Source organism: Amblyomma americanum, chromosome 1 (genome assembly GCF_052857255.1).
Source record: "Amblyomma americanum isolate KBUSLIRL-KWMA chromosome 1, ASM5285725v1, whole genome shotgun sequence".
Lineage (NCBI taxonomy): Eukaryota > Metazoa > Arthropoda > Arachnida > Ixodida > Ixodidae > Amblyomma > Amblyomma americanum.
Window position 1 is genome coordinate 402,932,572 of NC_135497.1, and position 12,098 is coordinate 402,944,669.

A 12,098-nucleotide genomic window follows, 5' to 3' on the forward strand; every position below is an offset into this window, starting at 1 on the left:
TGTGGTGGCGACAAATAGGTTTACCTGACGACCAGATGAGTAAGCCTTGCATCCAGGACGCCCACAGTTCGCCGAAGAGCGTCCCTGCAACTAGCCACGACGATAAACGTGCTCTGAAAGAACGCCAGCACACGAGATGATCGAAGCCGAGAGCTCGCGACTTTTTTTTTTCTTTCTCGGTGCTTCGATTACATGATGATGATAGTCGTTCGCTGAAATCCGGTTGTGTGGCGCCCACATTCGGCGCTGGCCGAAATTAATTCCGTAACTGACCCTTTTGCGCTTGACTTGTTCCTCGTGTGCCGCAGCTGTTTCGACTGCGAAAGAGCAGCAGTTATCAGTGTCATGTTTTGCTTTACGCCGTTGGCAGACGAAACAAGCTACGAAGATGTGTTGTTGTTGGGCTCATAAAATGGCACATGCCCCCCAGGGGGATTGGCCAGTGGTAGGAAATTCCGGCTAGTTTCGGTTTCAACTACTTGACTGCACCTGGCGACTGGAGATGAACTGATACTTAAAAGTGAATGATTCCTGCCCACGCAGGTAGCGCGCGAAGGCTGCTACCGTCGCCGTGTGGTCTGAGCGGCCGCTGTATGCGGCTGCTGTTTTTTCGATGGTGGTGGTTCTAATCCGTCACGGGGACGAAGTTTTTTCTGCTGGACACCGGTCATGGCCACGATACCTATGTGGCACCGAACACTAGAATAGTGTTATAAAAATTGTATGTAAGTAACAGTAATGTTGCATGTTCCATTTTAATGTTACATTAACATAAACAATTAACACATAACGTGAGTTAAATAGAAAGCGCACTTTAACGCAGTCAACAAACATTGTTTTAATATATCCTTCAAAATGTCATTATAATGTTAGTCATAACTATAGAACAACATTGCAAATATATTTCCAGCACTAATCATCCCCAGGATTCTGGACCATGCGCCTCGAAAAACCGGTCGCGCCATCTCGCGACAGCCGGCGGCGCGGCGGCGCGTAACTCAATGGCGACGAAAAATAAAAATTGATATTTCGTCGCGCATAACAGTTAGAAATTAGCTCTCTCGCCTAGATGTTAAATGTATCTTAAAGTTTCATTTAGTCGAGTTTCATCGATGTAGCTTACATATTGCGTTTGCCATGAGCAATGATCTATGACAGCATGGAGCCTATGGCGAGGTCCTGAAAAATACCCCACTTGACTTCAATTTATCGCTCACTACAGCCCTATTTTAAAATATATCGACAAGCTCTAGCAGGTTCACGTAGGGTAATGTCCTACCTTTAAGGAAGTATAAGGTATTTTACATTTCAATGGCGTAAAAGTCTTCCTGCGCTATTTCACTATTTATCATGCATCATCAGCTTTTTCATGAAACGTGTGGCGCCCTCTCTCGGTGCGTTGGAAAGGCACACGTCCCTACTCGCGGCCGGGCTCGAGTAGCGGAGGCGGCTCGATTCCGGCCGTGCCCTGCTACAGTGTCCCTGCTTTGGTAGATTGCTTTGGGAGGTTGAGCCTGCCGTACGAATGCGCAGTTTTATCAAAAGTGCCCCCATCGGAGGGAGGCTATGGCCATGGGCTGCTACATAAAATGCTACAAGAAAGCGTGTGCCTTCTATGAGGTATATAGAGGAATTTATAAGAAGACTCTTGCTTGACAGGTACATTTTTCATTAAGCGCGTACAGTGACCACACCGGCATAGGTGATAGTGGAATTGCGTACGCAATAACAGTGCAAAGCAATGAAGCTTCTAGGTACTTTCGTTCAAGCAGTGAAATTTGTAATTCCCGGACGCTCATACTTAGAGCTCACTCACCGATACTTGTATATGGTTCTTGCACTGTGCATTCAAAATTGTAAAATCGTGTCTTAATGTCTACATTTCAACACTCATGTTATTAGCCTCAATAGCAGAAAGCTCTTTCAATCTTCTGTCGATGTGGTGCAAGTGCAGCAAGGATGCGTTGAAGTGAATGTTGCATGTGTTGCACATAAGACGCGGCAAACCTGATGCTGCGTTTTATGCCAGTAGGTTATTTGTCCAATGTAACAATTAGTAGTGTGGTAGTTCACATTTTTGTCTAGGTTGGTAAAGTGCTTCTCACGATTCGATCGTTCGCCGTCGAGAAGGGGTTTACCATTGCTGTAATCGATGCTAGTTTCGGCAATTCTATCAAAGATGTACGTGAAGGATGAACCGCTAACGAAGACTTCATAGAGTGGCATGCTGGGGACTATTCTGAAGAGTGTGCCATCAGTTCGGCAAGCCAGTAACTACGCCGTTACCCAGAGCAGCAATCAAGAGTCAAACTCTAGTTAAATGTTCTTGATTATAATTTAAATCTGCTAAGAAATGAACAGAAGTTATTGTCGGATAACACGATGTTTAAAAGATTACTGGTTTTCTCCAGTACGGTGACTCGGCGCTCCACCCAACCCGTTTGTGCAATGCGCCGCTAGCGCGATTCATTAGCGACAGGACGCTACATGCTCGCGACCCTGAATATGCAGTGAATTTACCGTGTTGCGAATATGTGCAACAATACCCATAAGCACTTTCGCACGAGTGGCGCGAACATATTTTTTTTTTGCATAAGTTCCAACCTACCCTCGTTTTTTTTTTTCTGCCGCTCTCCTATCTACTTTTCGCTATCCTCTCTCTTTGCTTTTAATTCCACCGGTTGCATTTCCAGTGCTTGAGGGATTAGATAGCAATCGCTGGGCCGGCAACATTTTTAGCTTCCTTTTTGTATTCTCGTCAGTTGTTGTTGCCTTTGAAGCTGTTGGCAAACTACTACTTCTTGGATGTGTGACTCCCGGGGAGCTAGCGCGGCTTTTTAAGCGCACAAACCGCGGGAGTCAGAAGAGGGAGCCGTTTCCACGGAACGATCCAGCGACTTTTAAATGTGCCATGCATCTCCATGTTCCTGGTGCTGGCTCCCTTCCCCTGTCGAGCGGACGGAGAGAATTTCAAGCCGTGGAGAGAAGGTGTTGGGGGGCGATGAAAGAACAACTTAAACCGCGAAGAAAAGTTCGGGGAACCTGAAATAGCTTCAAGCCATGAAGAAAAGAGCCACCGAGAGCCCGGCGATCCTTCCATTGTTATAAACCGGACCCCCCTTCCAACGCGTACGCGAGCGCCCGCGCGCTGATGCCGACATCTATAGCACGGACGCCTCACCTAGGCTTGCTGGCGTCTCCTGCAGTGCGCATGCGCAGACCGGTTTCGGCTTACGCTAAGAGCGCGGACGCTGAGCGCGTACGCCCAGGAAGGGCCATTCGAGTTGGCGCCTCTAGGCCTTTTTTGGGGTGGGATGACTGTCTTTGAAGTGGCACAGGAGGCCTACGATAATGATGTCCGGCTTGTGTGTAGTTTGCATCCCTTCCTTTCTGAGAACACTGGCCAAGGTTTCGCAGACACCCTTTACGTACTAACTGCATACGCGTTTTTGCCACCAGCGTGTCCTTAGCATAAGCATATCGAGTTGTTTTCGTTGCATCCTTTTCAGTTTTAGATGATACATCGAGTGAAGAATCTTGGGTATCCATTGCCTAGAAATGTTTTCTTTTGCTGATGATGAGTTTTAATGGCGCACTGGCAACCTCGCACCAAGCGCAATGGGTTGAAGTGTTTTCTTCAACACAATGTTAGGTGGAAGACCATTTTCCGAGCACTTCAACTCAAAGAAACCAAGCGCCAGGCTTCGAGAAAACTTCTACCCATTGGAAATCAGTGGGTACACGGCGACACTGCGGAACGAATCACACACCGTCCTCGAGCCGCATGCTCAAAGCGATGTGTCATTGCTGTTGTCGCTGATTTTAAAACAAATATGCAAGAATTGGGAATCGTCTTAACCAAAACTTGCTTGAATTCCACCCTACCCTTAGGGCACAATTTTCAGCACTGTTCCTCCCAAAAAGGCTACGGGAACAAGACGCACAACACGCAGCATCAAACGGATGAAGAACGTGGAGAGGCGGTAACGGAAAGGGCCAAGGATGATTTGAGCAGGTGCATAGGTACGGAGAAATTCTTTTTCAAGAGCTACACGGGCAGCCGGTAGCAGGGTGGTAAGAGGGAGGAAGAAAAGGACAGTGGGGAGGGGTCTCCTGCTGTGCCTTTGCCTGCCTTTCTTGTTTTTTCTCCTTTTACTTTTCCTCGAATCGTGGAGCGCAGTCCATGGTTGCTTTTTGGATGCGCTATGTTTCTGTTCCCTATGGTGCGAAGCACGAGCTGCACGACATAGTCGGCGCCTCCGCGAAAACGGCCCGGAAAGGTCATGGACGCACTCTTGCCTCCAAACTGTCACAAAAAAAATTACAACCGCTAATGTGTCAGTCCTGGCAAAGGGTTTCTCCACACGCAGACAAAAATCTCCCAAAAAAGACATCAGAATTTCTGCACAAGATTCTTTACTGCCTTCCGCCAAACTAAGGAATTCCACCAGCCTTGTTAAAAGCACAGCGCATGGCACAGGTAGACAGTGCCACCAAAATCAATTTCGGACGAGTTAGCGTGGTTACGCCAGTTGCAACTAGGAGTGCTAGCACTTCGGTTTTCAGTGCTGTTTCAGTGTTCGGTTCCGTTGCGCATAGATGCAGCTGATGAAGACGACGATATCCAAAATACAGCGCAAGAGACTGGTATTTTATGACGCAGAATGTTCGGCTGCGGCGGTGTGGCAGTCGACGGCGGCAAAAAAGCGCTCCGCTGCCGCCGACGCCGGCGAATCGCCCGGAAAAACGCTCCATGCGGGCCACGCTTAACGCAGTAACCAGCAAAACGTATGCGTTCTCGGCGCCTCGGGTTCGAAACTCACTCGCAGCCGTAAAACATTTTCGATTATTTTATTTCAGGTCAAGTAAATTTCAGACATACAAAGAGGCCACGTCGAAATCCAAAATTGAAGCCTCAGTGCTGCAATGAAAAATGCGACATGTAACCAGTAACGTTTTTTGGTTCTTACGTTTTCCGCTTCGGTTCTATTTTATGCATTATTTGGGCTTGGTATTTGTTATTGCGCGTTTCTCTTAGTTTTATGGCACGGCTGTGCCTTGAAGCTTCTACTTTATCACCGCGCTTTTCTTTGGCGCGCCGGGCATCTTCCCGGGCGTTTGCTAGGAGCATGCTTTGTTTGAGTCGTTTATTGTTCGTAACTATTTCTTTTTGTCTTCTTAATGCTGCATATTCACAGGCTAAGTGTACTTAGCTGTGACGGTTACGGGTCTTCTCATGTGTGCATAACTTTAACAGAAAGTTTGTCTTTATGTTGATTTGTATCTGCTGAGCTGTTGATTTTCTGTTAATCGTCCATGACTCCAATGATTTTTATGGAAAAGCCTAATGTCTATACGGCACTCTTGTAATAAAAGGAAGTTGGTGCTGCATGGGTGTGGTGTAGTCTTCGCTGCAGCATGTCTCTCCACGATGGCGATGCTGTAGGACTGGAAGATATATTTCCAGCATGTGTAGAATTATTTGGTGATCCTAAACATCTTCACAAAAACAGCGCGTACGAAAGTGCGGATGGCAAGGGCACGCTGCATGCTATGATCCCGTCAATATAGTTGTTTGAAAATACACAGACATACTATCGGTTAGCAAAAGACAAAAACCAACGCAAATTTGGCTGCTGCACAATGAAAGACATTTAAAACTAAAAAAAAACCTCTCATTTACGGCAAACGTTATCACGACTGCGGCTTTCAAAACCACTGAAGGATTTCTGTGCTAGGACAGGCTTAGTTAGGCTTTTTTCTGGGCGCTGTACAAAGTGACACTGAAAGGCACGCACTAACGGTGCTACTGTTCCCTAGTCAAAGGTGATTCGGCCAAGTCCGGGAAATCAGCTGCGAAGGCGCAGCAAAGGTGTCTGCATTGGTGGAAGGGGTGGGTGGACAATTTTCAATTCTCAGAAAATAAGAATGGTTTAGCCGGGGCGAACACATGTGCATGTGCATGGAAGAAACACACGCCAGAAGTGGAAACGTTTTGCATTCCATACGTGAAAGGCGTGAGCGAGACGCTGGCACGCATTCTCGGTAAAGAAGGGTGCTAACAACGCACAGTCTATTGAGTGGCTTTACGACTACCACCATCGGACGCCTTCTTCCCCCCAAACGGCCGTCACCCAAAAGAAAGGGCCCAAGAGGTTGTATACCAAATGTCCTGCTCGGTCTTCCCGGAATCGTACATAGGGGAAACGAAGAACTTCGCCGAAATAATGAGGCAACACAAAGCGGACGTCCGACAAATGAACCGTGACCGCAGCGCTGCGGCCGAACACTGCGAGGCATGCGGCCACCGAATGGACGTTGACGGCACTAATGTACTGGAAACCGAAGCTAACCCGCACAGGAGGCTTCTACTTGAGTCGTGGCACATCCAACAGACAGGGAAGAATGTTAATCGCTCCCTGGGGACACTTCCCGCTTCTTACATCCATGGTTTGCAGCCACTGACCCGGATGTCTTCAACACGAGGGCTTAAAAAGCCGAGGCTCGAACCATCCGAGGGTTTGTCGACAGCCCGGCGCCGAGATGCGGCGATTTCCCTGTTAATCCCCGTCAGCAGGAAGCGTGCATGGCGAGGCAAGCGGGCGTAGACCGGCGAAGGCAAAGACCGAGCCAGAGGAAAGGAGCCAAGACGTTTTCCCGAAACCTCCCGCCCCCCTTCGCCCGTCTAAGGAAACCACCGCAGTGATAGCGTAGCATAGCGCATGGTCAGCGCGGACGCGGCAAGCAGACGCCGCGTCTAAGCCGCGACGGCGTCGAAGTCAGAGGATGGGGCATACAAACGGGTCCCGAGAAGCGGGCCTGCTTAACGAAACGCTGAAGCGTGTTCAGAGGCAGCAACGACAGGCTGGCGCCTCTTTCCAGATTTTGCGGGGACGCCTGTCAACAGTCGTCCCGAAGACGAGTAGTCTACTACTCGCAGCGGTAGCGATCGCTTGAATATCGGTAATTGGCGTAAAGCTGGGAGCCGCAGGGGAATGTTTTGATGTACTTTCATATGTTTCTCTTTTTACTTTTTTAAGGGAGAGAGTTTGAGTAATACTGTGGAAGAATGGGGCGTGGCACGTAAACCTGTTGGCCCAAGCATTTCGAGGGTTCATTCCCGGAATTACATTTTCTTATAGCAATTTAGATGTGCTGTGTATTTCAGGGAGAGGGTTTGAACCTTTCCGAAATTGGAGGGCGTGCCATGAAGTTTGTAAACCAATGATGGGTTAGTTTGCTGTTGATTGGGCGATGCAAGAGGTGGGCCGGGTTTCTAGGTCTTTAAAACCAGGGTCCGGAGCCATGGGAGATCGTTCTGAGCTAGATTTAGATCCCTTGCATCTTCGGCGGTGCCAATGAAGGAAGATTTTCCCTTAGCCAGTTCCATGTAACCGCCATCGCCCCCCATACACCTTGCCCTCGTCTCCCGCATCCTTTAAGCTCCTCAGGACCTGGCTGTCTCGCTACTGTCTGTCATCAGCTGCATCTGGTTAGCCTGTTCCCTGCGTCCATTCACTTTCTTCTGTTGAAGTTTTGATGTACCACCTGGTCGAGAGAGTCATTGCCAAAACGGTAACAACCTTCCCAAGCCATTTCTTTAAGCACCTCGGTCCATGTTACGTTTTGTGTTTGTTTGCATGTCCTGATTACACAATTCAGGGCGGTCCGTAGAGCTTGTTGGTAACTTTTTTTTAATTCCTACAGCATGACAAGCGTAGAGCTTACATGCGTGTGCAATCACTGTGGATTGGTTTGTGTGGAAGGATTGTCACGGAAATTCAGTGTGTGGTCATCGTTTCGATTAAAGAAGATAAGAGGCTTAGGCAGAATTCGACACAACCACTAGGTTGCGAACCTAACGCGCTCGAGGCCACAAGCACGCTTTGGTGTTTTGGGGAAAGGAAATGGCGCAGTATCTGTCTCGCATATCGGCGGACACCTGAACCGCGCCGTAAGGGAAGGGACAAAGGGGGGAGTGAAAGAAGAAAGGAAGAAAGAGGTGCCGTAGTGGAGGGCTCCGGAATAATTTCGACCACCTGGGGATCTTTAACATGCGCTGACATCGCACAGCACACGGGCGCCTTAGCGTTTTTCCTCCATAAAAACGCAGCCGCCGCGGTCGGGTTCGAACCCGGGAACTCCGACTCAGTAGTCGAGCGCCCTAACCACTGAGCCACCGCGGCGGGTAATGATCTGGGAACAAGAACAAACAAAGGACGCGTCTTCGTTTGGAGCTATCCACGAGGGCCACGATTAAACATTATTTCTTTCGCATTCCATGATTTCACAAGCAGTCTTCAGTGTCCTCAAAATTTCTTCGTTTTTTTTTCTGACATATAACTGCGAATTTGTAAAGATAATACTTGTACATAGTTCCTGACCACTCTCCCTCCTATAGTTTATGGCTATAGTTATTTCATTTCTCTAATCTGCCTGATATCCCTTTATTTGCGCTGCCCCAGCTCAGGTGCTCGCAGCAGGAAAAATCTTTCCCTTCTTTTCTTTTTATTATTTGGATAAAATCACCGCTACTACTACTACATAGAATTGCCACCCATCACAGTTAGCATTCAACATTGCACATGCGACACGTGACACGCCGCCGCGGTGGCTGAGTGGTTATGGCGCTCGGCTGCTGGCCCGAAAGATGCGGGTTCGATCCCGGCCTCGGCGGTCGAATTTCGATGCAGGTGAAATTCGAGAGCCCCGTGTACTATGCGTTGTCGATGCATGTTAAAGAACCCCAGCTGGTCGAAATTTCCCAAGCCCTTCACTACGGCGTCTCTCATAGCCTGAGTCGGTTTGGGGCGTTAAACCCTCATAAAACAACGACCATAAAAAATGTACACAACGACCGGTCGTTCATGTTTATAGCATGCAAACAGCTTAAGGCCCTTGCTTACATGGTGCTAATTGCGGTTTACGTAGTGCTCTCATATTTTATTAGGTAAAATTACAACATTTGGCCAGAAAAAAGCAGTACAGGGAGACGTCGGAGCAAATGTATTATTATTCCAAAGGATATGCAAGGCACTGCAGATAATTTGGCGAAGCTTAAAGAGATAACATGCAAAGGTCCGAATAATGCAGAAATACAGCAGGCGCCTTCTGCTGGACATAATATTTCTGAAGTACGTAATTAACAAGTAGCGCTATCTCTCTTGTTATTCATAACTTTAGCTCAACATTTTCAACATAAATGTAGACCAAGTGAGGACTTTATTTACTAATGTACGCATGCCAGTGTTACCGGATACGTTGTCATTCACAAGTAGACATGATGCAAAGCATGCAAGGCGAGCGAATTAAAGAGGAATCGCTCGTGGGCGATGTAAAACGGTATAGCATACCTACTGACAGAGGAGTGAAGCGGCAAGATTTGGCACATAAAAAAAAAAAAAACCTGCAGCTGGTTCGCTTTCCCATCTCGAGGAATAAAAATAAGCGCACAACAATATGTTTGGATAGAACAGATGACAACCTAAACCTTGCAAGTGCAGAATATTTGCAGCGCGCGCATTTGTTTCTTCAAGCTTTCCTTAGCATTAGCTGAGCGACTCTGAATACCAGGTGTTACCTGGAAGACGTTTCAAAAATATGCGTTTTGGCTTTAAAATATGGCTTTTACGGCACAGTATTACCAGTGTGAATTGTTTCCGGTGAATCGTTTTAACTATTCAGCTGGTTAACTAGATTTTAGTAATTAACTTTTAACAATTGCAGTTAGGCGCTTAGTCGTAATTTTAGATTTGTAGCCGGTAGTTAGTAATAGCCATATAAGTTTTTAGAATTTCCAAAACATGGTTACCTTTGGCCATATGGATCGACAAAATTTGGCTGTTTCGACTAGTTACGCGCACTGGAAAGGTTTCTTTGCTTGCATGCTTTCGAAAGCGCATGTATTTTGGCGCTAACTGGTTCTTGAAAATTGGCTTTTGAGGAGAGGAAATGACACAGTAACTGTCCCGCCTATCTCGGCGGGCACCCGAATTGCACCGTAAGGGAAGAGATGAAGGAGGGAGTTAAAGAAGAAAGGAACAAATAGGTGCCGTTGTGGAGGGCTCCAGAATAATTTCGACCAACTAGGGATCTTCAAAGTGCAGTGATATTGCACAGCGCATGGGTGCCTTTTGCGTTTCGCCTCCATAGAAGCGCAGCCGCTGCGGTTGAGTGCCAACCCGGGTACTCCGGCTCAGCAGATGAGCACCTTAACCACTGAGCCATCGCATGATGTAGCCAAATTTTGTCGAGCCACTGCGATGAGGGTAATCGCGTTTTCGAAATTCTAAAAACTGATACGGATATTAGTAACCTACCTCTAACTGCAACTAGGCGCCTAACTAATAGTTAAAAGTTAATATCAGAATTAGTAAACCAGCTTCCTCCCGGTTTACTGCCTGTTAACTACTGGGTAACTACCGGTTAGCTACAGTTTGCGGGCACTGGTATACTATGCCGCAAAATCCATATTTTAAAAGCGAAAGCTTTTCCTGCTTTCGTCGGAGCGATTTCGCCGTCACCTCACGTTTGATCTTGAACGTCCTTGCTGCGCCGCTGCCATAGCAACCCAGCAAGTGACTTCGCCGCGCCGCCAAGCCTAGTCTTCGCCGTCTCTGCGCAGGGGCTCCACAGCCGTGCAGCGGCTGCTGCCTGACCACGTTATCTAGCCGAGTATCAGCTGGATAAAAAAATATTAGCTGTTGCTCAACAACTAATCAACAACTTATCACTTGCCACAGGGGAAATACCACATGACTGGAGGAAAGCACGTGTGGTTCCCATTTACAAAAATGGTGATCGTTTATCTGTGTCAAATTACCGCCCCATTTCAATAACGAGTACGTGCTGTAAGCTCTTTGAACACGTCATTGCCACCTACATCAGAGATTTCCTAGAAAGCCGCAACTTTCTATCACAGTATCAGCACGGTTTTAGGAAGCACATGTCAACTGTTACCCAACTTGTTTGTACTGTTCATGATTTCGCACAAGCTCTTGACATGAATGGCCAGCTGGATGCGCTGTTTTTAGACTTTTCGAAGGCCTTCGATAAAGTGCCGCATGGAAAGTTGCTGTACAAATTGGAATGCATTGGTCTTCCTTCCTGCGTTTTGCAGTGGATAAGGGCGTACCTTAGAGATAGGCAGCAGTTCGTTGAAATTATGAATTTCTCGTCAAAAACGCTTTCTGTGACTTCTGGTGTCCCCCAAGGCAGCGTCTTGGGGCCGCTATTGTTTTTGATATACATCAATGATTTGTCTGATGTCGCTCATGGTGGCGTTGCTATCCGATTGTTCGCGGATGATTGTGTGCTTTTTAAGAACATCACAGCACCAAATGACCATACAATATTACAAGCAAACCTAGAGGCTATTCATGAGTGGTGCATACGATGGGGAATGCAACTAAATGCACAAAAAACAGTTCTGTTGCGAGTTACAAGGAAGAAAAATATCAGCACCTATTCTTACTTGCTTAACAACAATATTATAACAGAAGTAGACACGCATAAATATCTTGGTGTGACGCTAACAAATAAACTAACTTGGTCTCCGCACATATCCGCCATTTGTTCTTCCGCTATTAGTAAGCTGTGGTCCCTAAAGAGGAAACTTAAAGGTGCACCTGTCGAAGTTAAGCTATTAGCTTATAATGCCTGCATTAGAGCCAAGCTCGAATATGCCTCCATTGTATGGGATCCGCACAATAAGAAGGACATATTGCAGCTCGAGCGAGTCCAAAGAAAGGCTGTCCGGTTTATTTTTAGCAAATATAAAAGGCACGATTCTCCTTCCTTATTGATGCGGCAACATAGTATAGGAACATTGGAATCCCGTCGAAAAATTAGTCGGCTCGCTTTTTTGCATAACTGCGTCTCAGGTACGCTGAGGTTAAACATGCCAGACTGTGTTAAGCCACATTGCACCAGGAAAACTCGACACACACACCCTCACTCCTTGGCCCCAATTTTTGCACGAACCAATACCTATAAGCATAGTTTTTTTCCCAGGACTACCAGTGAATGGAATTCCCTGCCTTCGCACACTTTCGCAGCCTGTGACTTTGTTAAAGAATTGGAACGTCAATTTTTGCGCT

At 47.1% G+C, this 12,098-nt stretch overlaps 1 protein-coding gene across 4 annotated transcripts in view; it reads right to left on the reverse strand.

Moving 5' to 3' along the window:
• The window catches only part of LOC144115758 (uncharacterized), a 47,885-nt gene extending 47,474 nt beyond the window's left edge, over positions 1-411 (reverse strand). Inside the window, exon 1 of one of the 4 annotated variants that reach the window (XR_013311533.1) lies at positions 25-411. Coding sequence is in view for 1 of the 4 variants with exons in the window: in XM_077650259.1 (XP_077506385.1) it covers positions 25-52 (28 nt within the window). In the remaining 3 variants the exon portion in view is untranslated. The remainder of the gene's footprint in view (positions 1-24) is intronic. The other 3 variants (XM_077650258.1, XM_077650256.1, XM_077650259.1) reach the window with 3 other exon arrangements.
• Between the last annotated feature and the right edge of the window lie 11,687 nt (positions 412-12,098).